Raw genomic sequence first — 27,828 nt, 5'->3', positions numbered from 1 at the left:
GATATTTATTATAGCAAAAATTGTCACTATTTTTTTGTTTATAGCGCAAAAAATAAAAACCACAGAGGTGATCAAATACCACCAAAAGAAAGCTCTATTTGTGGGCAAAAACGTCAATTTTCTCCTGTCCCCTTAGCAGATAAACACCACCAAAGCAAAATGTTTCCACCTCCATGTTAGACAGTGGGGATGGTGTACTTGGCATCATAGACAGCATTCCTCCTTCTCCTCCAAACACGGCGGGTTGAGTTGATGCCAAAAAGCTTGATTTTGGTCTCATCTGACCACAACACTTTCACCCAGTTCTTCTCTGAATCATTCAGATGTTCATTAGCAAACTTCAAACGGGCCTGTACATGTGCTTTCTTGAGCAGGGGGGTCTTGTGGGTGCTGCAGGATTTCAACCCTTCACGGCGTAGTGTGTTACCAATTGTTTTCTTGACTTTTTTTCGTGACTATGGTCCCAGCTGCCTTGAGATCATTGACAAGATTCTCCCCTGTAGTTCTGGGCTGATTCCTCACAAATCTCACGATCATTGAAACTCCACGAGGCGAGATCCTCCGTGGAGCCCCAGACCGAGGGAGATTGACAGTTATTTTGTGTTTCTTCCATTTGCGAATAATCCCACTATCTGTTGTCAACCAAGCCTTGTGTAGGTCTCCCTTTAAGAGTGTTCCTAATCTCAGCTCATTATCTGTATAGAAGACACCTGGGAGCCAGAAATCTTGCTGATTGATAGAGGATCAAATACTTATTTCACTCATTAAAATGCAAATCGATTTATAACTTTTTTGAAATGCATTTTTCTGGATATTTTTATTGTTATTCTGTCTTTCACTGGTAAAATAAACCTACCATTAAAATTATAGACTGATCATTTCTTTGTCAGTGGGCATACATACAAAATCAGCTGGGGATCAAATACTTTTTTCGTCACTGTAGGTGTCAACCAGGCCTAAAATGATTTTCTAGTTTTGGATAGAGTGGAGAGGGATTAGAACCCCCTTTTTTTCAGTTTTTTTTTTTTTGCTGTCTGTGCCCCCATTAAGGAGATTCACCCTCTCTATTTGTCTTGTTTACCATTAACATTGAAAGTGAAAGTAAAAGAAAATTCCAGATTTTAGGTTGTCCCCAGAAAATAGAGGGGAAATCTTCCAATGGGGACACTAGTTCTGGTGACCTGGGGGTCCCCAAGGAATCCTCTTAATTTGTACGGATTTCCTCTTACTTCCTGTTTGGCTATGGGACCAGAAGTGAAGGGAAATCTCCTCAATAGGACACCGATGGCGGGAAAAAATCTAACAGGTGTTAGGACTCTCCCAAAGGCCTCTTTCACACGGGGCAGATCAGTCATGATCCGCCCCGTGAACATCCGCTTGCTCAGCGGGGATAGCTCCGCCGATCCCCGCTGAGCAGGAAGATGACAGGTGCATCGCTGCACACTGTGCAGCGACGGACCTGTCAGAGCGCCGCTCTCCCCTATGGGGGGATCGGATGATGACGGTCCGTAGTGTCCGTCGTCATCCGATCCGATCCGAAAACGGAGGAAAAAGTAGGTTTTTCCTCCGTTACACTTTTCGGATCGGAGCGGGTCGGATGTCAGCGGACATGTCACCGCTGACATCCGACGCTCCATAGGGATGACTGTATGTCCGTTTTTCATCCGAAAACGGATGGATGAAAAACGGACATACGGATCATCCGTGTGAAAGAGGCCTTACTCTCCAAAATTTAAAAAAAATGTTTTGCCTATAGCTCTCCTTTAAAAAGATAACTAAACCCAAGAACAAAAATGTAATATAGTGCAGCTTACAGTTTTTAGATGCAGTGACTGCATTCATTTTTAGTATTTTTTTTCAAGCCAAGAACAATTTCAGCAAATACCTGTTGATCTTGCTAGAAATGCCATGTCCTTGTCACTTCCTGTGAGCTGCAGGGAACAATATCTTCCTTCCTAGCTTTCTTCAGTAAACTACCAATTGCCCACCACACATAATGGAGATAAACTGATAGAGACATTTTTGCAGTTCAAACCAAAAGAGCAGCCTAGCGGGAAAACCATGGCTCCCTCCAGATACAGTGAAGAAGTGACGTAGGCACCCAGGGACAGGAAGTGTGTTATTTTCAGGATTACTGGCTGAAAAAATAAAGCAAACTTGAAAAAGAAAACAAATGCAGCCACCACACCAAGGACTAGTAAGCTGCAATATATATTGCAGCTAACAAATTCTTAGATGTGCATTAAAGTATAACTAAAGGCAAAACTTTTTGAGTTTTAGATTGGAGAGCGATTAGAACATCTGAACATCTGTCAGTTTTTATTGCGGTCTGTTCCCCTGTTAGGTAGATTCATCCTCTCCATTTGTCCTGTTTACCTTTATCACTGAAAGTGAAAGTGAAAGTAAAAGAAAATCCCAAATTTTGGGTTGATGTCAGATCAGTAATAGAGAGGAAATCTTCCAATGGGGACACTAGTGTTGGTGACCTGGTGTCACAGCACGATTCCCTCACTTTGGAGGAATCTGTTTTGGCTATTGGGACAGGAAGTGAAGGATGATTTGCCCCTTGGGGCACCAGGTAACACAAAAAAAAAAACTTCACAGGGGTTATAACACTCCCTTACTATATCCAAAATTAAAAAAAAAAAAACGTTTTGTTTACACTTTAATTTCCTTTAGCTTTTTTTACTTGGTGATCTGGCCAGCGGGGCTCAGATCACACCTATGCAGTTTGCTTTTGCTACACGCGATTTGCATTTTATTTGCTTTTTTTTTGGCCAATTTGTTGTTGGGCAGATAAAAAAATGCTAATTGTGGCAAAATCATAGCAAAAACATGCACTACATGTGTTTCTGCAGCTTTTCCATTAAAGTCTATTGAACCAAAAAAAAAAGCACCTTTGTGCATTTAAAAAAGTCCCTGACTTTTTCCAAAAACACAGTGGCTGAAAAAAAAAGCATAGATGTGAACGTATCCTGTAGGAAATCATGTTAAATGGACTGTAGTGCATTTCTACAAAAAGCATTAAAAAACGCATAGTTGTGAACAGAGCCTTACACACCGTCTTGGACCCCATACACACGGTACGATTGTTAGCAGGGGATTGTCTGTTGACAGACGGTTGTCCTAAAATCTGACCGTTAGTACGCTCTTTTTGATAATTGTTGTCCAACTTTCTGCCAACAAATGTTGGATGGCAGGCTAGTAAATTTTCGGCGGACAACGGTCGGTGGTCAGATTTTCGTATGGTCAGTAGACAAATCTGTCACACAAATTGTCAAAAGTACAAACATGCATGCTTGGAATCAATGCTCACCAAACACGAAATTAGCAGAAGGGGCCCAAAGGGTGGTGCTCAAGAACTGAAATTCCTCGTAGTATGTCACTACGTTTGTGGAAAATTGTGTACCGTTAGTATGCAAGACAAAATCCAGGCACACGCCCTTAAGACAAAAATCAGACGCTCGGTTGGCCAACAATTGTACCGTCTGTACAAGGCTTTAGACTTTCTGCAGATTTACCAAAACCATGTAGTGCAAGGGCCGACCTGATTGCATACAAATTGAAACTTACAAGGTTTGGCCTCATATTATATGGTTTTGGTTAATCTGAAGACAAAAATTTGCAGAAAACCTAATAGTGTGTATGGGGCTTTAGGGTGTCTCCACTTTGGATGGAGAAGCAGCAGAGACAACTATGGACAGCAACATTGACAGTCTGGGGAGATGGAGGGACCCACGGCATGCATAGGGCCCAGATACATAATCCTCATCAAGATAAGGATTAAAACAGAACTTTACCCATAACAACTTGATAAAAAATAATGTTCTTTAGTAAGGAACATACATTCCATGTTAATAATTAAGCTACCAAAATTAATGTGTGCTGTAAATTTCCTCCAGCATTGCTCCTGTTTTTTCTTGCTGGAGCCCAGAGCCCCTGAGCAGCAATAAACTATAAAGTGGAAGTAAACCCATACATTTTACGGTTTTAAAAAACAGTCACATTCCTTGAATGATGGGATTGATAACTGTCACATTTGCTTGTTACTAAATCAACCAAACTGTCAAACCATCAAATGGCTGGTGTCATAACTGATCATATGTGCAGCACCATGGCAGTTGCAGATCAAACAGAAGCAGCTTCCTTGGCAGTAAGATAAGATAAGGGGGGTTAATTCTGCTTTAAGGCTGTCAGCAGATTGGCCTCTAAAAAGTTGACAGTGCCTAACAATAGAGAGCAACTGAGCACGTGCAGAGCAGGGTGAGACAGTGTGTTATTGGATTTTAAACAGTATAGACACTTATTTTTAATATTTTACATAGCTATACCTGCAAAAGGGGCCAGCCTGAACTGATCTAACAAGACTTAATTTTGCTGACTAAAGTTCCACTTTTGCAATTGTGTAAGTGGGAGGAGTGAGAAGGGAGGATAGAGGATCTCAAAGTGGAAACTAAATCCATTGATTAGCATGCTGTGAAAGATACCTGTCACAGCTGCTTATGCTCTCAACCGAACTGTCAAGCCATCAAACAGCTGGTGTCATAACCAATCACATGAGCAGCACTATAGCAACTGCAGATCAAACAGAGAATAAGACGGCAGCTTCCTTGGCTGTGAAGGCTAGCAGATTTTAATTCCATCTTAAAAAAGAGGTTGAAGATTCAGCTTTGTGACCATCCATCCAGCCCTGTGTCCTCCTCTCGGTTTACTTTCTAGATGGGTACTTCTTCTGGGGTGTCCATGTTACTGCCTGTATGATGTGGACAATTCCCATTGGTTGGCTAGCCAGAGGCATTCTCTCAGGATCCAGAAGGACTGAGGGTTAATGTGGGGTGCTGAGAGCTGGATGGGGAGCCAGGTGATTATAACTGACTTTACCAGGGAAAGAGAACTGAACAACTGACAGTACTGATTAGAGGGGGTGGGGGAGGTGGGAGAAAATATATTTTGATTGGAGTGTGGCTTTAACTGCTTCCCGCCCGATGGTTGCCACCTCATCCCTTTAAACCCGAACACATATGAATTACACAGGTTCTGGGGCTGATTTAATGCAGATAAGGCACCAAGTGCGTTTAATTACGATCTTAATCAGCCACAGAACCTGTGTAATTAATGTGTTCGGGTTTAAAGGGATGAGGTGGCAACCCTACACCCGAGCCAAATGTCAAGTGGGAGCCGGAGCTCTCCCATCCTGGGTGGATGTCATATGAGTAATTGTCATTCAAAGTGTGACAGTGCTAAAAAATGGCCTGGGCAGGAAGGGGGTGACGGAGTCCGGTATTGAGGTGGTTAAGAAAGCTGGTGGAAAGATCGCTGAATGCTTTGCTCTGATCATAATGGGATGCTGCCTTCTATACCAGTGTTTATCAACTCCAGTCCTCAAGGCATCCCAACAGGTCATGTTTTTAGGATTTCCCTCAGATGAAATGGCTGTGGCAATTGCAGTGAAATTGATCAAATCACCTGTGCAAAATAATGGAAAGCCTGAAAACACGGCCTGTTGGGGCACCTTATGAACTGGAGTTGAGAAACACTGCTCTATATAATGCAAGGGGTACAAGGCCAGGCAGCAGTCTTTCAGCAAGGATGCTAAGCACAGTCTTTCTGCAAGGATAATGCACGGGGCACCAAGCACACTCTTTTAGCAAGGGCGCTAAGTGTAGTATCTACTTTACTGATAGCCTATAGTGATGAGCATAATGTATACAGTAAAGGAATGTGACCTTACAGCACAGCACCAAAAATAAATGTTGCTCCCTCAATAAGTATGATGAAGGTAACCTGCTGTCAGAGCCGCTATAAGTCAGCAGGGTCATCCCCCAGGGTGTCCTCTCTATACAGGTCCCCTCCCCCCGGGGACATCCACCTGCTGGCCGTCCATAGGAAGAACTGTCAAACAATGGGACCCTCCCCTCAGTCCTGTATGTAGTGTCCTCCCAGCTATACACACTCTCCCTCTCCCCCCCTCACCTCCTGCTCTGTCTTCTCATCCAGAAATAGTCTCCCCCGCTTCAGCACCGCGTCACCGCCCGTCTCTATGAGGTCACTCAGCTCTCTGCAAAGGTCTACTACGTCACCAACGCGACGTCCAGCCGCCGCATTCTACCCCGGGCGCACCGAGATGACGCAAGAGACCGGCGGGCGGGGCCTCGCCTTGTGTCCGGGGTACGTCACCATGACGAGGGGAGAATCGTCACACAGTGCGACCTGAAGAGAACTAGAGAGGGGGGCTAGGAGGAGTGTGAGGATAAGATGGGGGGGCCGGACACATGGACAGTGTGAGCCTCCGATCATCCTCCCACCACAACAACACGACAGGCCGCCCCTCCCTCTCTCCACATTATCCGACCATGAGCTGGTTCTTCTCCTCCAAGGGATCCAGACCTCTGCCGGCCCTCAACAGCCTGCAACAGCAGAGACAGCGACAGCTAGACTGCCTCAAGGCCTGTCACAGCAGGTGAGACCACAGGGGGGAGGGGCGGAGGGAGACTACAATGCAGCACAAGAGTGCGACTTCTTGCTGGACGATACTGCAGCAGTCATCAACTACGAGTCTCATCCCTTCTGTATTCAAAATAAAGAGGGAGACTCAGAGTTGGAGAATACAGCGGAAGAAGTGAGACTCCTAGTTGGAGAATTCAGTAGGAGTCTCACTCCTTTTGCTGCTTTCGCCAACTTTTGAGTCTTACTTCTTTTTGCTGCGTTCTCCCACTAGGGTCTCACTAGGTTTTCTGCGTTTGTCAACGAGGAGTCTCGCTCTTTTTTTGTTGCATTCGACAATTCTAAGTCTCACTTCTTCTGTATTCTCCAACTAGGAGTCTCACTTCCTCACTCCTGTTGTATTCAACATAAAGAGGGAGACTTAAAGTTGGAGAATACAGAAGAAGTGAGATTCATAGTTGGAGAATGCAACAAAAAGAATGAGACCCTAGTCGAAGAATCCAACATAAGGAGTGAGACTCATAGTTTGAGAATTCCATAACCAAAGACTCGCTCCTTTGGTTGCCTTCTCCGCCTGGGAGCCTCGCTCCTTTGGTTGCCTTCTCCAGCTGTGGTGCGGTATTGAAGTCTATAACGTGCAGTTTTTCATCCTGGCACATAGACATGGGACCCCACACTGTGAACCCCCCCCAATGCTGGGCACTGGAATAACAGAAGGTTTGGCTTTTCTATGGTATGGTGAACTGTTTCTGTATATAGGGGACAGCCAATGGGAGAGAAGTAAGGAAAAAGGAGGCGGGGACAGTGGGGTTATGGGGAGGGGGTCGGGATGAGGGAGGCCGCTCTAGACTGATGGAGAAAAAAAGAAGTGGGGCTATTTGTTTTGTTCTGGATAGGTATTTGTGTTCTGCTTTGTTTGTGTATGTGTAAGAAAAATGTAACCGGAATAAAAAGTATCACTTTAAGACCAGGCTTTTTCTGGCACATATTGTTTACAAGGTAAACATAAATATTTTTATAAGTAAAATTAAGTATTTTTTTGCTAGAAAATTACTTAGAACCCCCAATCATTTAAAACATTATACGTTTTTTTTTTGCAGAGACCCTATGAAATAAAATGGCGATTGTTACAATTTTGTATGTCACACGGTATTTGCGCAACGGTTTTGCAAATGCAATTTTTTTGGAAAAAATACATTTTTTTTAAATTAAAACAAAACACAATGTACTCCCCTTTTTGTTTTTTTTTTTTGTTTTTTTTTGTATAATGTGAAAGATGAGGTTACGTAGAGTAAATTGATACCGAACATGTCACGCTTTAAAATTGTTTATTGAATTGGCAACAAACTATGGTACTTGAAAATCTTCATTGGCGACGCTTTAAACATTTTTACAGGTTAGCAGTTTAGAGTTACAGAGGAGGTCTAGCGTTAGAATTATTATTCTCATTCTAAAGTTCACGGCTATACACCACATGTGTGGTGGTAATACTGTTTACGTATGCGTGCACATCTTGCATAAGCGTTCACTTCTAGGCGCAACCATGGAAGGACGGGGACTCTTTAAAATAAAAATAATTTCTTATTTTACTTTTTATTTTTACACTGTCCCTTTTTTTACATTTTTTTTTTTTTTTTTTTTTTTGATCACTTTTATTCCTTTCACAAGGAATGTAAACATCCCTCATAATAGAAATAAGGATGACAGGTCCTCTTTATGGAGAGATCTGCGGTCAAAAAGACCCCACATTTCTCCTTTTATCTTTAAAAGCAAAAGATCAAAAAAAAAATGCATCATGCCGTCTCTCCGGTCCTCAAAGGCCATAGAGGTGATCAAAGACATTCTACTCTGGGACCAGCTGGCCACAACGTCGGATCATTTCTCAGGTGAGCCAGTGGAAATGGTAAGCTCGGGAGACACCAGCGGTAGGGTTGTCCCGATACCACTTTTTTAGGACCGAGTACAAGTACCGATACTTTTTTTCAAGTACTCGCCGATACCGATTACCGATACTTTTTTTTTAATGTCACGTGACAGGTTTTTTTTTGCTATTTTTTTTGGGGGGGGGGGGGGGGGGGTGAACGTTGTATGTGTGTGTGATTTTTTTTTTGTTTTTTTTTACAATTTTTATTTTTTACAATAATATTTTTTTATTCTTTATTGTTTTTTTTTTTTGTTTTTTTTTTTTTTAATCAGCCCTTTTGGGGGGCTTTGGTGAGATATCAGGGGTCTTAACAGACCTCTGATATCTCCCCCTTGAGACAGAGAAAGAGACAGAGGATAGAGATTCCCCAGTCCCTTTCTCTGCAGCGTCAGCTGCACTGAGAATGAATGGAGAGAAGACAGCGGCTCCTCTCCATTCATAAACTGACACATCCTAATCACAGGAGATTACAATGTTTCAGTTATGTGAATGGACAGAGTCAGCTGACTCTATCCATACACAAAGGAAGGAGGGGGAGGACGGAGGAACTGAGGGGGAGAACAGAGGGGACAGATAAGGAGAGAGGAATGCAGGGGACAGATAAGGAGAGAGGAACGGAGGGGAAGAATGGAGGGGGACGGATAAGGAGAGAGGAACGAAGGGGGAGTACGAAGGGGGACGGATAAGGAGAGAGGAACGAAGGGGGAGTACGAAGGGGGACAGATAAGGAGAGAGGAATGCAGGGGACAGCGGAGAGGCACAGAGGAAAGGAGGGGGCATGGAGGAGGATGCAGTGACAGTCAGCGGTGAGCAATCACCGCTGTCTGTCACTAAAGCTGGTGAAAGCCGCTGGGGGAGAATCTTGTAACTCCCCCACGCGCCGATCACAGCTGTCCTCTAGGTATCGGGGGAAGCATCGGGAGCATTTGCCCGAGTACAAGTACTTGGGCAAATGCTCGGTATCGGTGCCGATACCGATACTAGTATCGGTATCGGGACAACCCTAACCAGCGGTATGGGGGATTGCCCCGCCGCTGCTTCTTAAATCATTCCAGTGGCTTGTGAGCTACTCGGGAACACAATATACCGGGGTTATGGTTGATATCTTCAGCCATAATCCCAGTAAACCACTTCATTATATATTAATAAAATATTTATTTATATTATAAATTATTATTTTTTTTTTTTATTATTATTATTAGTTAAAAAAAAAATTGTCCCCAGGAAGCTGTAGAGCCCTGTACCGGGATAGGTGATGGGCTGTGCCACTTATTCCTTTTCTGGGGGTGGTCTAAGCTGTCACTTTAAGGGGCTGCACACTGTGATTGTACATCTTTCCTGTCCTCCCTCTTGTCACATGTAACTTTTCTGAATGATTTCTGAATATACATTGTCTGGAATTTGTCATTTTGTGGTTTTCATTCTTTTCTACTATAAATCCCCCCCCAAAATCATTTGATATTTTCTTGTCAAACAAATAAACATTTACCATAAAGAGAAATATTCATACTGACCGTTCTAGGCTTGTCAGTCTTTATAAGTTGTCACAGCAACAGATTTGTTTCCCTTTTGCGATAAAGGATTTCATTGAATAAATAAGAGCTGACCATTGTAAGCACCCCTGTCAGTGGTAAATGGTTTGTGCCAGCCCAGTAAATTGAACTTTTGCTGTACAGCTCGGTCTGTAAGGAAGGTGGAAAATAACCGATTTTCTGGCCGAATCACCAGGTGAAAAAAGAGAACTAATGCAGCCACCACATTTCAGAGCTGGTAGGCTGCAATCTATTGAACTTTGGTTTACTGTCATTTTAAGTTGCCTGAGTGACATGCCGGGATCAAAGGGGGCAATTTATTTATTTATTTTTTCTTAGAGATTGCAGTCATTGCTTCAGTAGACTGTGTGACACATTAGTCATTGTTACATGAGCCTCAGCATGGCTCTACTTGTTACTTTACTGTCAGCTGACTGCACACTGACTCCACAACATTCCTATCTCTTCTATTTCACTCTCTGCTCAGCCCTCCCAGCTGTGTGAACTTTGTTTCCTGAAAGAATATGCTGCAAAAATGGCTTTCTGTCTTAGCAAGCAAACACGTCCCCTTCTGTCTTCCTTCTAGTGCATGTGATAGAACCAGAGCATCATGATAACAATTACTATGGATAATACTCCTGTGGGTTTTCATAAACACAGCTTATTGTGGTCTGTTATCAGAGTGCAAATCTGTCATTGTTGTCTTTCTTACATTGGTATTCATTACTGCTCTATGGTTTAGCATGGTAGAAATGGCTGTATAACCACTTCCAGACCGGGCCTTTTCTGGTACTTTTTGTTTACATGAAAAAAATCTGTATTTTTTGCTCGAAATTTATAGAACCCCTAAACAATATATATATTTTTTTAAAGCAGAGGCCCCAAAGAATACAATGGTGGGTTTTGCAATTTTTTTATGTCGTGGTTAAGTGGTTAAGCAGAGGTTTTTTTAACCACTTGCTTACTGGGCACTTAAACCCCCCTCCTGTCCAGACCAATTTTCAGCTTTCAGCGCTGTCGCACTTTGGATGACAATTGCGCGGTCATACAACACTGTACCGAAATTACATTTTTATCATTTTTTTCCTACAAGTAGAGCTTTCATTTGATGGTATTTGATCACCTCTGTGGTTTTTAGTTTTTGTTAAAAAAAATTAAAAAGACAGAATTTAAAAAAAATATATATATATTTTTTTATATTTTGTTACAAAATTTTGCAAACAGGTAATTTTTCTCCTTCGTTGATGTACGCTGATGAGGCAGCACTGATGTGTGGTGGTGATGGGCACTGATGGGTGGAGGTGATGGGCACTGATTGGGCACTGATTGATGGCAGCACTGCTAAGTGGCACTGATTGGAACCACTTGTGGGCATTGACAGGTGGCACTTGTGGGCACTGGCAGGTGGCAATAATAGATGGCACCTGTTGGCACAGATGAGGCATATGTGCCTCCTTTCTCTTCGGGACCGATGTCCCTTTGACATAAGCCGGTGATCGGCTTGTTTTTCCTCCTCACGCTGTCAGTGTGAGGAGAAAACAAAACCGATCACCGAGGTTTTGTTTATATCATGTGATCAGCTGTCATTGGCTGACAGCTGATTACATGGTAAGGGGCCGGGACCGGCCCCTTACTCGGATCTGTGATCATCCGAGTCTCCGTGACTCGGTGATCACAGCGCAGGGCGCGCAGTGTGTGTGCACAGGGGAGGACGTCCCATGACGGCCTCCCGGAAATTGAGGTCCGCGCTGTAGCTGTCATTCGGCTATGGCCCGGACCTCAAGTGGTTAAACACAATTTAAAAAAATTTAAAATAAACACAATATATAACTCAATTTTTTTTTTTTTTGTAAAAGATATTATGCCGAGTAAATAGATATCAAGCAGGTCATGCTTTAAAATTGCGCACACCCGTGCAACAACGACAAACAGCAAAAATTCTACTATACATAGGCAATACTGTTTAAAAACCTTTACAGGTTACCAGTTTATATTTACACAGGAGGTTTGCTGCTAGAATTACTGCCCATGATGTGATGTTCAGTGACACCTCACATGTGGGACAATTGCGGTTTGTGTGTGGGTGCGGGACTGATGTACACGTTCATCTTTGCTCGGCTATCATTTCAGGGTTATCATAGCGGAGAGCCGATCCTGGCTTTGTTCGGCTGTCTGGCCAGCCAGCGGACGTACCAGCTGGTCGCTCGGGTCTCTCGGTGGAATGGGAGAGTCAGAGCAAGCCGCGGAAGTCGGCGGGGGGGGGGCGCAGTGAAACGTCTCTTCCTGATGCTTGTAAAGCAGTCCACTGGCTAGTTGGCTGCTAGAATTGCTTTTACAAAAGCGCTGACCGCCGTCTCTAAACAGCAGCTGCAGGCATCATCCCGGTATGACCACTTGAAGTCCAGTGATGTATGGGTAAGTCGCTGGTCATCAAGTAGATAATACAAAAAAATGTAGAAAGTTAGCACAGCATAAAAGGTTGCCTAGAGAAGATGTTTGTGCCAGTTGTTTTTCTGGAGTCAGGGCTCATTCACATCAGGAGGTGCTTCACAGCACACACACACGCATTCTCCTGCATCATGTTTTAGGGCAGCCCATTCATTTCAGTGAGCTGTCCTATGCGTGGGAAATTTGCAAAAAAAGGTGTCAGCATTATATGAGGGAAAATGCGCTATTTTGCATGCGTTTCACCTTGTATGAACAAGGTCTATTAAGCAATGGTTTCTGTTTGGATTTATTTTCTTCTTGGATAAGCTTGTGTTAAATACAAAGGTCATAGTGCTGGTTCAGAGGTGCACTTCTTTTTGTATTGCAGCTCCAGTGTTGGGAGTGGGAGAGTGAGTGGGTTTGCCACTTTTGGGGGGCAGTGACTGTTTAGACGTACAAAAGTAATTTATGGAAGCACACATGCACCGTCTTGGTTTTACAATACTCGCTGCGTCTTCATCTTTATAAATCACATAAACCTGCACACGTTTCCTTTTTTTTGTCTAGTCTTTTATTGAAGGCTCCCTAGGCCCAGAAGGATTTCTTCCCATTGGTACATCACAGTACATTCAATATTTTCAACCTTCCATGACTTCAAGTCCAAGCTTGCCTATTACTTATAAAGATCTTGTAATTTCTAATTGACAATCTGTATATCCGCTTTATTCTCTCTGTATTGTAAAATCTTCAATAAAGACGATTATAAATAAATAATCTTCAATAAAGAACATGGGGCAGATGGTCTGGGTGTGGAGTTGTGTCCATAATCTGATATAATTACACTTTTATTTGCACTTGCTCTATGTGAGTCCTTTGAGAACTTCCACTGACAGTAATGACAGTACTTCCGTGTCGATTCTATTGATAATACAATGCATTGTATAAAACTTGTTTATACTGTAGAATGGTAATGTGAAATAAAGCACCCCTGATTTTTGTATTAAAAAAAAAAAAAAAAAAAAAAAATGAACAAGACACTTGACTATGAGAAACTGATTATTGGGCCTGACATAGGTTTACAACAAAGAATTTGCAGCCTTGGGCTTTGTTGACCAGTACATAGAAAACCCTGTAAATATGTTTCATATCTACAACAAAGCCAGAAGTAACCGGCACTTAAAGTGGTTGTAAAGGCTGAAGGTTTTTTACCTTTGTGCATTCTATGCACAAAGGTAAAAAACCTTCAGCCTGCAGACCCCCCCCCCCCCCCCCCCAAGCCCCCCATAATACTTACCTAAGCCCGATTCCGATCCAGAGATGTGCACGAGACCCGAGGCTCTCCCGGATCCCTCCCTCTTGATTGGCTGTGATGCAGGAGCTATTGGCTTCCGCTGCTGTCAATCACACCCAGTGAGGCGGAAGTTGGGGGCAGGGCTGAGCTGCGCTCACTGTGTCTTCTGGGTGCAGAGAGCTGGCTCGGAGCGAGCACACACAAGTGCCCCCACAGCAAGTGGCTTGCTGTGGGGGCACTCGGCAAGGGGGACAGGACCAGAGTGCTGACGGGGGACCCAAGAAGAGGAGGATCTGGGCTGCTCTGTGCAAAACCACTGCACAGAGCAGGTAAGTATGATGTTTTGTTTTGTTTTGTTTTTTTTTTTTTTTTTTGTTTTTTTTTTTTTGTTTTTACAAGCATTTTAAAGTGTTACTAAACCCAGGACCCTGCATTCACTATATCTGGTCTCCCACAGAACATGGAAATGCAGTTATTTTAGTAAATATAAACTGCTAAATACCTTCTCTCATCAGCGGTATACAGTATAGCAGTCCTGCGACTTCTATCAGTGTCTGGTATAAGCTTGTAGGAGGAGTTTTCATTCTCCTCTGACTGTCCTATGAGGCCGCATGACCCCTGACCCTCGGTCTGGACAGTGCTGAATGGCCCTGTGCTGATCACATGCACCCTCCCAAAAAGGGGAAAAAACTCTTTAGCAATACACACCAAACTGAGCACATGCAGCTTGCACCCAAGGCTTTGTTCCACAGTGAGTATACCAAGCATGCTATACTGCATATACAGACTGATTTTACTGTTGTGGGTTTAGTAACACTTTAATGGAAAGAACAGTGGTTTTAAGTTAGTTTACTTTCATTTTTTTAGGTGTTTATTTAGGTTTCCTTTAACTATTTGGAACAGTTTATGGTAGCAGTATAGAGTAGAGCTGCACAATTCTGGCTAAAATGAGAATCACAATTTTTTTGCTTAGAAGATAGATCATGATTCTCGCAACATAACATCTTTCACATTAAAACAAAAAAAAATTGGGGTAACTTTACTGTTTTTTTTTTTTTTTTTTTGTTTTTTGGTTTTTTTTTTTGTTTTTTTATTCATTGAAGTGTATTTTTCCAAAAAAAATTGCGTTTGAAAGACCGCTGGGCAAATACAGTGTGACATAAAATATTGCAGCAATTGACATTTATTCCCTAGGGTCTCTGCTAAAATATATATAATGTTTGAGGGTTCCAAGTAATTTTCTAACAAAAAATATTGATTTTAACTTGAGAAACAAGTGTCAGAAAAAGATTTAGACTTTTAAGTTAAACTTCCTGCATTTACAGGTTGTTAAAAACTTGGCAGACTGCCTGGATTTTTTTTTACACTCAGAAGTTTTATCCCTTTGATCTAAGAAGGAAGAGTTAGTTACAATGTTTCATGTTAAAAAACTTGGCAGACTGCCCGGATGTTTTCTTTTGACAGCTGAGTGAGCAGATAAGTCTCTCCACTTGTCATATGAAAGAATCGGCAAACTCTGCAATAGAGATCGTCAGGGGGGTTGAATCGAGATCACGATTTTTTAACGATTAATTGTGCAGCTCTAGTATAGAGACACAATAAGGAAGACAAATAGGACATGTAGTAGAATTTTGTGGGTGACGATCTTTAGTGTTTACCCTGAAACTGAAAACATTTCAGATAATATGACATCATGTGGATTGTAAGCTCTAACAAGCAGGGCTCTCTGATCCCTCCTGTATTGAATTGTATTGTAAGGCCGGGTTTACACTGGTGCGACTTTGCCCTGCGACTTGAAGTCAGAGACGCGTCCAACTTCAATGAACGGGGATCCGACTTGGATCCCCGCCAATACCAGGCACTGTTTTTGGTATGAATCTTGAGGGGGAACTCCACGCCAAATTTTAAATAAAAAACCGGCATGGGTTCCCCCTCCAAGAGCATACCAGGCCCTTCGGTCTGATAAGGATTTTAGGGGGAATGCCGTAAAAAACGGCATGGGGGTCGCCCCAAAATCCATACCAGACCCTTATCTGAGCACGCAGCCTAGCCGGTCAGGAAAGGGGGTGGGGACGAGCGTGCTCCCCGCCCCCACCGCCCGAACCATACCAGGCCATATGCCCTCAACATGGGGGGTGGGTGCTTTGGCGCAGGGTGGGCCCCCCACCCCAAAGCACCTTGTCCCCATATTGATGAGGACAAGGGCCTCTTCCGGACAACCCTGGCCATTGGTTGTCGGGGTCTGCGGGCGGGGGGCTTATTAGAATAAGGGGGCCCCCAGATCCCGGCCCCCCACTTTATGTGAGTGAGTATGGGGTACACCGTACCCCTACCCATTCACCTGGGGGGAAAAAAGTGTCAATAAAAAAAAAAACCACACTAGACAGGTTTTAAAGTATTTTTATTAGGCAGCTTCGGGGGTCTCTTCCGACTTCGGGGGTCTCTTCCGACTTCTCCGCTCTCCGGTTCTTCTGCCGGGCTCCTCCACTATCTTCTGCTCTTTTTCCGCTCTTTTGCTAGAGTTGGCCCGATCTTCTCCGTCGTCTTCTTCCCTCTTCTCGTCGTCCTGTCAACATCGGAAGATGACCGGAGGGAAGAAGACGACGGAGAAGACTGGGCCAACGCTAGCAAAAGAGCAGGAAAAAGAGCATAAGATAGTGGGGGAGCCCAGCAGAAGACACCAGAGAGCGGGAGAAGTGGCTGTAGAGAGTGGAGAAGTCGGAAGAGACCCCCGGAGCTGCCTAATTAATTTCTTTTTTAAAACCGGTCTAGTGTTGTGTTTTTTTTTTTTTTTTTTTTTTTTTTTTTATTGACACTTTTTTTTTTTTTTGTCCCCCAGGTGAATGGGTAGGGGTACGATGTACCTATACTCATTTACACAGGGGGGGCTGGGATCTGGGGCCTCCTTATTAAAGGGGGCTCCCGGTTTCTGATAATCCCCCCGCCCGCAGACCCTGACAACCAAACGAGGGTTGTCGGGAAGAGGCCCTTGTCCTCATCAACATGGGGACAAGGTGCTTTGGGGTGGGGGGGTCCGCAGTGTGCCCCCCTGCCCCAAAGCACCCCCCCCCATGTTGAGGGCTTGCAGGCTGGTACGGTTCGGGAGGGGGGGGGCGCTCGCTCGTCCCCACCCTCTTTCCTGACCAGCCGGGCTGCGTGCTCGGATAAGGGTCTGGTGTGGATTTTGGGGGGACCCCACGCCGTGTGGTGTGTTTTTTTTTTTTTTTTTTTTTTTTTTTTTTTTTTTTTTTGGTGTAGGGGCTTCCCCTTAAAATCCATATCAGACGAAGGGCCTGGTATGCTCTTGGAGGGGGAACCCATACCGTTTTTTTAATTTAAAATTTGGCGTGGAGTTCCCCCTCAAGATCATCAGAGCACCAGTCGCATACCAAAGTCGGATCAGGCAAGACGGCGATCCGACTTTGATCAGACATCAATGATATTCAATGGGCTGAGGTAGGATCAAAGTCGGACAAAAGTAGTGCAGGGAGCATTTTCAAAGTCGGACCAACTTGTGTCGGACCAGTTAAGAAGGCTCCCATAGAGAAACATGGATTTTCACATGTCATGCGACATGAGCTCCCAATGTCGGAGCATTTGTCGCACCAGTGTAAACCTGGCCTTACTGTACTGTCTGCACCCATGTTGCAAAGCGCTGCGCAAACTGTTGGCGCTATATAAATCCTGTAGAGTAGCTCAATGGAGTCAAGAAATCGCTGCCAATGTGAGACAAGTTACTGCAGCAGCTAAATTAGGTGGAGTGAAGTTGGAAAGTTTGGTGAGAGGAGAGGAAAGGGAAATGCAATGACTCTGAATGGAACATTTACTGTAAGTGTAATAAGTGCCATACAGGACCATGTGATCCTTTATAATTAGTATTTGCCAATCTTCTGATTCCTTCCCTTTGTTTTTTTTTAAATAAAAGGAGTTGTTGCCAGATTTGTTCATGCATTATTTCTGGTTATTTGGTCTTACTGCTTCTGCAGATGATTGTTGACAGTGACTTTATGTAAACTGAAGTTTGTACAAAATCCTTCATGTTTGTCATCTCTCTGTATTGAGAATAGCCATGTGTCTGTGTATACACGGCGGGGAGAAGTGCACACAGTGCTCATGTATCGGAGAGTCTGCATTCTCAGTACAGGGCTTGCTGCACATGGACCACCAGGAATGGACATGATGGAAGTATAACTGAGAAGGGACAAAAGGGCTTTGTGGAATCATTGTTCTATGGTGCGAATGCCACATGTTGCAGGGGGTTCTTGACTACTGTTCAGGTTAGGGACCTAATATATATTATTATTAGTAAGAGCAAAATTTTGTTTTGTTTTGTTTTTGTTTTTTTTCTATAAAGTGATTGTAAAGGTTAATTTTTTTTTTTATTTTAAATAACAAACATATATAATATATATTATATTTACCTCCTCTGTGCCAGGGTTTTGCACCGAGCAGCCCCCCCCCCGATACTCCTTTTCTGGGGTCCCCGGTGGCGCTCCTGGCTCCTCCTCATGGAGTGCCCCAATGGAGAGCTGCATTCCATGGGGACACTTGTTTCCTTGGAAAGGCTGGGGGGGCAGTTCTAAAGGAGGAGAGGAATTCTTTAGGAAGCATTTAAAAGCATACATCAAATATTTACAGTCTTTCCATTGCAGTCTAAGGAATGAAGAACACCTAAATATCCTCTTAAAAAGCTGATGAACAGGAACAAGAAAGAATGTGATTCTGTGCATAGGGAAACGAGCCTAACAATTCTCAAGTGTGAATGGGGGGTTAAAATAAAGAAGTAGGGGGTGATTTTGAAACTTAGAAGTTGTTCAGTCTGGTCTAGAAGCCAGCTGTCCTAGAAGAATGTATGAATCAGCTTATTTTTTGTTAAGTTGTGTAACTCAGGACTCAACATATTTTCACAACCAGGAGAACTAAAGCGGAGTTGCACCCGAAAGTGGAACTTCCAATTTAAGCACTCCTCGCCCTCCTTTTTTTTTTTTTTGAGGGGGGGGAGTGTGTACCCTTTTTTTTCGTGGGTTTTCCTGTCCCACTTCTTGCTTCCTATCTTCGGGCACCTAGGCGACTCCTCCTCTCGCCCTAGGCGGCCCCTCCCTGCTAGCAATCTTCTGGGACAGGTCCCAGATGATCGGCTGGCCAATAGGAGAGCGCAGCACAATTCGCGCACACGTAGTGCACGCCCGGCCGTGAAGCTGTAAGCTGTCACGGCCGGGTGCCCACAGTTACCATGACGGTGGAGAGTAGGGGGAGAGGAGCTAGCCTCCGGGTGGCCACATCATTGGACCGTGTGGCAGGTAAGTGTCAGTTTATTAACCACTTGCTTACTGGGCACTTAAACCCCACCCCCCATCCTGAACAATTTTCAGCTTTCAGCGCTGACGCACTTTGAATGACAATTGCACGGTCATACAACACTGTACCCAAATTAAATTTTTATCATTTTTTTCCCACAAATAGAGCTTTCTTTTGGTGGTATTTGATCACCTCTGCTGTTTTTTATTTTTTATTAAAAAAATGTAAAAAGACCAAAATTTAACAGCTGATCACATGGTAAGGGTCCGGGACCAGCCCCTTACTCGGATCGGTGATCACCCGAGTCTCAGTGACTCGGTGATCACAGCGCGCCACGCGCACGCCCTGTAGGGCGCATGCACAGAGGAGGCCGTCATATGACGGCCTCCAGGAAATTCAGGTGAAATTTGGAAATTGATTGGAAGTGACAGCTACAGCGCAGATGTCAAGTGGTTAAAAGTCAGCAGCTATGCTTTTTGTAGCTGCTGACTTTTAATAAATTTTAATTTCACAGGCGGTGGTCTCAGCGGGGAGCATTGATAGCTTCAAGAAACTATTAGATAAGCACCTGAATGACCACAACGTACAGGGATATATAATGTAATACTGACACATAATCACACACAGGTTGGACTTGATGGACTTGTGTCTTTTTTCAACCTCACCTACTATGTAACTATGTAATAAACTAAAAAACGGGTGGAACTCCGCTTTGAGTGCACAAGTACATATTGCTATTTAAAAACCGTGCTTTGCTTTAAAGTTGTGCATTATATTTTACTATTTGAGTCCCATTCATTCCAGTGAATAAATGAAATAGCTAGGAGCCTGGTCACAGGACCTGTCAATGATGATACTAGCCTCTCCTACCTCCATGCTGCAGCCTGCAACTTATAAATGCCATGTAAAATACCAGTGCATTATGGAGTAAATCCTATGGTGTACACACATAGGGATATTCACTCTTCAAAATGAATAGGCCGTTGATTGCATAGTTGAGCTGCTCAAAATTGCCCCTGTACTTCTGCCTTCACTATGGGGGGAGATTAACTAAAATGGGTGCACACAGAATCTGGTGCAGCTGTGCAGAGTAACCAATCGACTTCTAAATTCAGCTTGTTCATTTAAAGTGTATGTAATCCATTCATAAAACTTGACCCAGGCACATATATCTGCAGTGTTTACTTATCTGTCTCCTAAGCCCTGAGTCCCATGTCTTTTTGCTGCTCCGTTCCCCTGTTATCAGCATGATAACTAGGGGTGCAACGGATCGTCGCTGATCCGTGATCCATACGGATCAACCTCCGCGGATCGGCACACCCACAATCCACGGAGCACTTTGCGGCCTCGGCCATAGGAAAGGCCAAGGCTTCGACCTAGCTCCGGAGCGGCGGCCATCTTGGTACACCCGGAAGCGGCCGCTGTCTCGTCGGGAAGTGACGTTTCGTCGCCGCCATCTTGCTACACCCCACACTCCTGCACAGTACAGTAATGATAGAGTGAGAAGGGGCAAGCGGACATCTTGTTACACCCACCGTACTTTTAGATTTAAAAGCTATTTTCAACACAAAACCGAGCTTATATGCATAAATACAGTATTTGTAGATCGGACAGACTGTTTAGATGTTAGATTTTAAAAGCAACAGCAAACCTGCTGACCTTACATGGTTGCTAATGTGACAGAACACCTCTGATTTTCACATTTAATGTTAAATGTGAAAATCAGAGGTGTTCTGTCACATTAGCAACCATGTAAGGTCAGCAGGTTTGCTGTTGCTTTTAAAATCTAACATTTAAACAGTCTGTCCGATCTACAAACCCTGTATTTATGCATATAAGCTCGGTTTTGTGTTGAAAATAGCTTTTAAATCAAAAACTCCGGTGGGTGTAACAAGATTTGTGTTTTTTTTTTTTTTTTTTTTTGCTGATCCGAAAATGGTCCGATCCGTGACTCTGATCCGAGGATCGATCTGATCCGTGAGTTTTTTGATCCGTTGCACCCCTAATGATAACTACTCCTGACAAGTTCTCAGACACAGGAGATAAAAGCAGCTGTAAATTTGTGTCGGGGTGGGTGCATAGAGATAAGCAGAGAGCTGGTCTATTCGCAGCACAGCTCTGTTTCTTCATTCCTCTGCCTATGTGGAGGGGGGTGTTTGCCTTTCCTCCTATCAGCTGTCACACAGTGTATGCCCAGACTCCCCTCCCACTGCTGGAACAGGAAGAAAAAATTGTAACACGATGTTCACTTTCTAAACCATGTAGAAAGCTGAAGACAGCATATATAAATAAAACTTATGTAGGGAGATTTGTTTCATCTGTGTATCATCTGAGGCTGTTCACTTCACTGGGCATATGTGAGGGTTTACATCAACTTTGCTTTGACCATTAAACCTAGAAGTTGATTGGTTACTATACTACACAGCTGAACCAGATTATGTGTGCACCAGTTTTAGTAAATCCAACCCACATCTCTTCCCCCCCCCCCCCACAAGGCTGGTTTCACACGGGTGTTCTCCGTAGTCCACAGATTGAAACGGACCGCCTGTCTGTTTCCATCTGACTGTCATCCAATCCGCTGTTTTTGATGGACAGGATTGGATCGAATGCCAGCGGGTCTCAGCATGCATGAGCTATGGATGGTCCACTCGGGTCCGCCTGAAAAGCTGACAGGCGGACCAGATCAAACAGCCTGTGTAAAACCAGCCTTAGACTATCAAATCTTTTGTTTTAGATTTGTACATCCATATCTTTTCTTAAAGAATAATTCCAGGCACCAGTATGTTATATATAGTTAACATTGATCCAGCTTGGTCCAATGTATCTATGTATATACCACGCCTGGCAAATGCACCTGGAAGCTGGATATTGCTGAAGTAGACATAGACACCGCTACTCCAGTGATCGTGACTCGCTTCCAGGTCCTGTGTCAAGTGGCTGCTCTCCTGCATTGTGAATACAAGCGGTCAGTTACTTAGCATGGACACCATTTAGAGATTGCTTTGCATTTTCTGAATGAAACACGCTCTGATTAGACAAAGTGGAAAGGTGGGGCTGTAATGTTACACTTTCCACCTCATCCAATCAGAGAACGCTTTGCATTCATTCAGAGGATACAGTGCATTCTCTGAATGGAGTCCATGCCCAGCAGCCGACCTCCTGTGTTCACAATGCAGAAAAGCAGCTGCTCACCGCAGGACCCGCAAAGCAGTGCAGATCATTGGAGTGGTGGTGTCTAAAATCTCTATACCTGGAATTCTTCTTCAACCGCTTGCCGCCCGCATAACGTCATATGACGTCGCGGACGTTGATATTGTCTTTTAGACTGTTCAGCCGCTTGATCGTTCTTATAGGCGGCGATATGGGACATCCCCCTCCTGCCCTTCTCCGGGCTCACCCCTGCCATCGGCGAACCGGAGAAGGGATCCGCCGGCCCCGGATGCTGACCATAGAGATTTCCGGCAGACCAGATGGTCCCCAGAGTCTCTATGATCGTTTGGAGGCCAGGTGCGATGTTATCACGTCACGCCCAACCCCTGCATTCGAAAAAATGGTGCCACGTTGGCTGGGAAGTCTAGATCTCTCCCTTTTTTTTTTTTTTTTTTTTGTATTTATTTATTTCAGGCTTCCCAGCCTAGAGGTGAGATGTGGGGACTGATTGACCCCATATCTCACTGTAAAGAGGACCTGTCATGCTTATTCCTATTACAAAGAAATGTTTACATTCCTTGTGATAGGAATAGAAGTGATTTTAAAGAAAAGTGTCAAAATAGAAAAATAAAAGTAAAATTTGACAATAAAAAATTTAAAGCGCCCCCGTCCCCGCATGCTCGCTCGCTGAAGCGAACAAATAGGTAAGTCGCACCCACATGTGAGGTATCGGTGCAAATGTTAGAGCGAGAGCAATAATTCTAGCACTAGACGTTGTCTGTAACGCAAAACATGTAACCTGTAAAAAAAAAAAAAATTCTTGCGTCGCCTATGGGGATTTTTAAGTAACTAAGTTTGGTGCCATTCCATGAGCATGCGCAATTTTGAAGAGTGACATGTTGGGTATCTATTTTCTCGGCGTTAACATCTTTCACATTATACAAAAGAATTGGGCTAACTTTACTGTTTTTTTTTTTTTTTGTTTTTTGTTTTTTGTTTTTTTTTTTTTTTTTTCTGTTTCTTCGATTTGTAGACACTTTTGTGTTTATTTTTTGTCTGCATTGCATTTTCCATATGTAGGTTTTAACAATTTTATAGTGCTGAATTTAAAGTATATGCATATATTCTACTTTTTAGTAAAAAATACTTCACTAAGTGATCTTTAATTTTATTTTAACAGTATCACTGAAATTCAGAAAGATGTGGAATATAGATTGCCAATTAACGTAAAAAATGTGACCATCAACCTAAACATGTAAGTATTCTTTGTGTTCGTGCGGTTTTGTCATTGTGCTTAAAGTGGATGTAGACCCGCACATATACCCAGTGAGTATGCTGGTCCTTGTGGATCTGGTAAGAGTGCCCAATCATTGTGTTTGGTGGTTGCTGCACATTTTGATGTCAATTTCCACTCTTGGTGGTCCTCTTCACAAGCACATCAAACTTCTCCCCAGAAGCAGAAGTTTGAATCTATATTGAACTGTTTTTTCACTTCAGTCACTTATTTCCTTTCTTGGAATTTTTTATGATTCATCACGTGTATTTTTATATGGACTTTATGATATATTGATGTTTACATTTTTGTATCATGTTTGTATGATTTACACTTATAATTGGTGTCAGTCATTTCTATATTTTTATCATTTATTGCACGTTTATTTGTTTGCATATCTCAGCGCTGCACTTTACATCACAGTGAAGTGAACAGCCTCAGATGATACACAGAGATGAAACAAATCCTCCTACATAAGTTTTACATGTATAATTGCTCTCTTCAGCTTTATATACTTTAGAAAGTGCACATCCTGTTAGAATTTTCTCCCTGATTCACCAGTGGGTGTGGATTCTTGCCATACACTGTGAGACAGCTGATTGGACAAAAAGCCCCCCCCCCCCCCCCCCCCCCATAGGCAGAAACTTGCAGAGCTGGGCTGTAAATAGACCAGCTCTCTGCTAATCTATTTATAACACCCACCCCAATACAAAATTTGGGCACGTTTTATGGAGAACTTGTCAGAAGTTATCATGCCTATAACAGAAGAACAGAGAAGGAGAAAGCCACAGGGCTTAGGGTTTTGGAGAGCAATGAGAAAACGCTGCAGATATGTGCCCAATCAAATTTCATGAATGGGGTTTATATCCACTTTAAAGAACTACATGAAATTTTTTTTTCTCCCATGCAGTGGGGCTCTGTCAGCACTGCATGGGTTAACTGATCATTTTGTCTAGGGGTAAAAGGAAAAGCTGTACTTACCCAGTCCTTCGATCCTCCTGAAAAACCACGCTCCCCCACATCCAGCGGTTGACTGTTCCTGCTGTCCTCACGTCCAGAGCCAGTCTATGGGCATGATGACATCAGGGACAGTCCATTCACAAGACCCCTAGCGTGCAGGGGGTGGGGGGCAGGAGTGGCTGGAACCAGTCCTGCACTTGGCGGATTAGGTTAGCATATCTCTGGTTCCGCAATCCCCCAGATGCAAACGAGTAGTTAACCCATGCAGGGCGAGCACAGCCCCACTACATGTTGAAATTTAATTTTTTTCCCGGAGTTCTCATTTAAAGTTGAACTTAACCAATGCATGAATGTCCTAACCCCTACTCCTCTTCCGGTGCCATTTTACAAGATCTGATGCATGTGCAGGTGCACAGCCCGTCTCTTCCAGGTATTTGGGAACTGAACTGGCAGAGACCAGTGGCATATATTTGCATGGGGCCCGGCCTTCTATCTTGCAGCACAAAAATGAACAAGGAGGTAACCCTTATAATGCATTTTTTTTTTTTTATCATTTTTATAAGAGGCAGGTGGAGGGACAAAATAAGAAAATCTTGCTGCAGTGAGTTACATATTGTTATAAGAGCTACACAGACTTATTTTTGTGCTCTGGTCCCAAGCAACCTCTCATCAAGTGCAAGTATTGCATTGTAGTAAGCATGTCTGTGGATATTCAGATACTGTAAAAGTTGCCATTTGTATATGCACTTCAGGAGGTTGCTACTGAAGGGGATTGTTGCTGCTAACACTTCTGAATCAATATCGTATAATGTCAGCTACTACTTGCAAATCTTAGTTTTATAGGCTGAGAGTAGCCTATAGGTAACTGTCCGGATATGCACTAATTTGACGTATACATCTATCGGCTCTGCATTTTTCTTTCCTTGTGTCATACATCTGTCAGTGTTCAATTCATTGTACAAGGGCTAAATTAAGAAATAAAGCCTAGAAGTGACATTTGGCCTCAAAGTGAATATATCACAAGACAAATTACCTGTTCAGGATGATGGTCTGGAGACTGCCAATGGCTGACATTCAGTTTGTAAGTCAGTTCTGGTGCAAGCACATAAATTACTGTGATTCTGCATAGTGTGACAGTGCTAACCCTGCCACTGTGAAAATGGTTGTAGAAAACACACAGGGTCTGCACGTATGTGGAGTGTGGGACTCCAGAGTATCGCTTATGAGTGGAGAAAACTGCTTTTACAGCTTTCTCCAAGTTTTGGTATTCCTGGATTGGGCTTTGTAGTTTGGATATTTCAAAGTGCTTTGGTAAGAGATCTCCAACTCCAAGTCCATGACTTGTTGAAGACAAGCAGATCGTGTGTGTCCAGGAGCAGACAACACTGAATGGTAAAGAAGGATAAGGAGGGGCCATTGTATGGCACCTTGAGTTAATTGGATAAAGAGATCTATAATTGTTTTTTTGGGTTGCACATCGTCAGTCAGGCTAACGCTTGGGTACACACGGACCAAAAATGGTCGGTTCGGCAGGACCCGGACAACTTTCGGCCTGTGTGTACAGCTCCCTGTCCAACAGAAGCCAGTCTCATGACCAGCTTCTGTTGAACGGGCATGCTGGAAAACTGGCATCCTATCCGTGCTGGCTGCAATCGCTGATCAGTGTGTCCTGGCAGGGGGCGGACTCCCTGTCAGAATACAATAGCACATCAGTTGTGTTAGTACTGTGATCTGTCAGTTGTTTTTTGTTTTTTGTTTTTTTTTTTTTTCTTCAGCTGGCTGGGTTGAACAAAAACAAACATATTTAGTGTGTACCAGGCTTTAAAGTGGTTGTAAACTCAGAAGGTTTTTTTTGTCATAATGCATTCTATGCATTAAGATAAAAAGCCTTCCCAATACTTACCTGAGCCCCATCTCTATCGTTACAATGTCCATGAATGCCTTAGCCGTCCGGGACTCTCTCTCCTGATTGGCGCCACTGCTGTGTTTCAGCCATTGGCTCCCGCTGCTGTCAAGCAAACTCAGTTAACTAATCAGGAGATGGAGAGGGTGTAGACATACCACAGCTCCATGTCTGAATGGATACACAGAGCTGTAGCTTGGCTCGTGTGCCCCCATAGCAAGCTGCTTGGTGTGGGGGCACTCAACAGGAGGGAGGGGCCAAGAGCTCCAGCAAAGAGGATGATCCGGGCTACTCTGTGCAAAATCACTGCACAGAGCAGGTAAGTATAACATCTTTGTTATTTTAATTTAAAAAAAAAAAAGAGACTTTACAATCACTTTAAGTTGGTGGGAAAGTTTCCTGGTCAACTTTTTCAGGTCCTGTACTATTGCTTCCCTGGGATAAAAGGTGGCATTGTAGGTGTCTGGTGTACACATAAACCTTCATCTGTTAGATTGTCATAGTCCTTTAATAGGACATTCCAATATGGGGGAAAAAAAGTGTGAGGTAAAACTTTGTCAATGAGGAAAAAAACTATGAATTCAATGTGTGCTATGGTATAAAAAGTTCAGTAATCTTTCTGTTGCTATAAAATAAAGTAGTACATTTTATTATGGTGTGATGGATGAACAAGGCACTGGTATTATGTATCAAACCAAGCGTTTTGCTATCCACTTCAGAAAAATGAGGCAATAAGCAAATAAATAGTAGTATAGCCCAATGTACCATAGGTTTTACTGCCAGATAATCATAAACCCTCCCCAGTGGGACCATCAGTAGAGAGACTGCTCATTCCTGCATCAAAGCCACTAAATTATCAGTTATCCCTAATAGTGGGGCTCTCACCGATTCTCATTATGCAAAAGATGTATTGAATGATTGATCAAAGATTTGACCCAAAAGCTGCACCCAAAGCTGCAGGAAATGCTGCCATCAATGTCTGCTTTTTTTTTTTTTATTTGCATGTGTTCTCAGTATGTGATTGTTGCATTATACCAAACCTTCTAAAACATTATTTTTCCTTTTGCAGCTTGCTCCCTCCACAATTTCCTCAAGAGAAACCAGTCATCACGGTCTTTCCTCCAATTAGACATCATCTAGTGGACACACAAGGCACAAATGTCACATGTCCTTTAGTAAACAATGTGTGTGGTTTTTTTATGTTGGTGTTGAACTGTTTGATCAATGTTGCAAAACAAATTGTGTGTGTGTGTGTATGTGTACAACAGTGTGTTTTAAAAATGCTTCCTGTTTTGAGAAGTTGCAGCCTAGGATGAAGAATAGCTATGGAGACTCGAAGTGCACTGTAGCTCCATAACAACACTTGTTTGCCCCTCCTATGGGGACTGCCTGCAGTGAATAATCCCAAGAGTTGACGCCATGTTATTGTGATGCCACCAATACAGCCCTAAGGAGCTGTAGCTTAAATTGGGATGGGAGTTTGATCTCTGAATGCTGGCTTTAGAACAATTATGTAAAAACAAGGCACACTGATTGACCGCACCACGTTTCTGTTCAATTCACATGCAATTTAGTGCGATTCGATTTGAGCCCATCAATTTTGAATGGGCTCAAATCGCACCAAAG

At 43.3% G+C, this 27,828-nt stretch overlaps 2 protein-coding genes across 2 annotated transcripts in view; one reads left to right on the top strand and one right to left on the bottom strand.

Moving 5' to 3' along the window:
- CNOT7 (CCR4-NOT transcription complex subunit 7) overlaps positions 1 to 6,161 on the bottom strand; it is a 62,543-nt gene extending 56,382 nt beyond the window's left edge. Inside the window, exon 1 of the mRNA XM_073608114.1 lies at positions 5,974 to 6,161. The gene's annotated coding sequence lies outside the window, so the exon portion shown is untranslated. The remainder of the gene's footprint in view (positions 1 to 5,973) is intronic.
- The window catches only part of VPS37A (VPS37A subunit of ESCRT-I), a 58,662-nt gene continuing 36,974 nt past the window's right edge, over positions 6,141 to 27,828 (top strand). The window contains exons 1-3 of the mRNA XM_073608101.1: positions 6,141 to 6,460; positions 23,247 to 23,321; positions 27,272 to 27,386. Of these exons, the coding sequence (XP_073464202.1) occupies positions 6,273 to 6,460; positions 23,247 to 23,321; positions 27,272 to 27,386 (378 nt within the window). The 5' untranslated portion in view covers positions 6,141 to 6,272. The remainder of the gene's footprint in view (positions 6,461 to 23,246; positions 23,322 to 27,271; positions 27,387 to 27,828) is intronic.

The sequence above is a fragment of the Aquarana catesbeiana genome, linkage group LG01 (assembly GCF_042186555.1).
Source record: "Aquarana catesbeiana isolate 2022-GZ linkage group LG01, ASM4218655v1, whole genome shotgun sequence".
Lineage (NCBI taxonomy): Eukaryota > Metazoa > Chordata > Amphibia > Anura > Ranidae > Aquarana > Aquarana catesbeiana.
The sequence above is the reverse complement of the archived record's forward strand: the minus strand, read 5'-3'. Positions and strand labels throughout refer to the sequence as shown.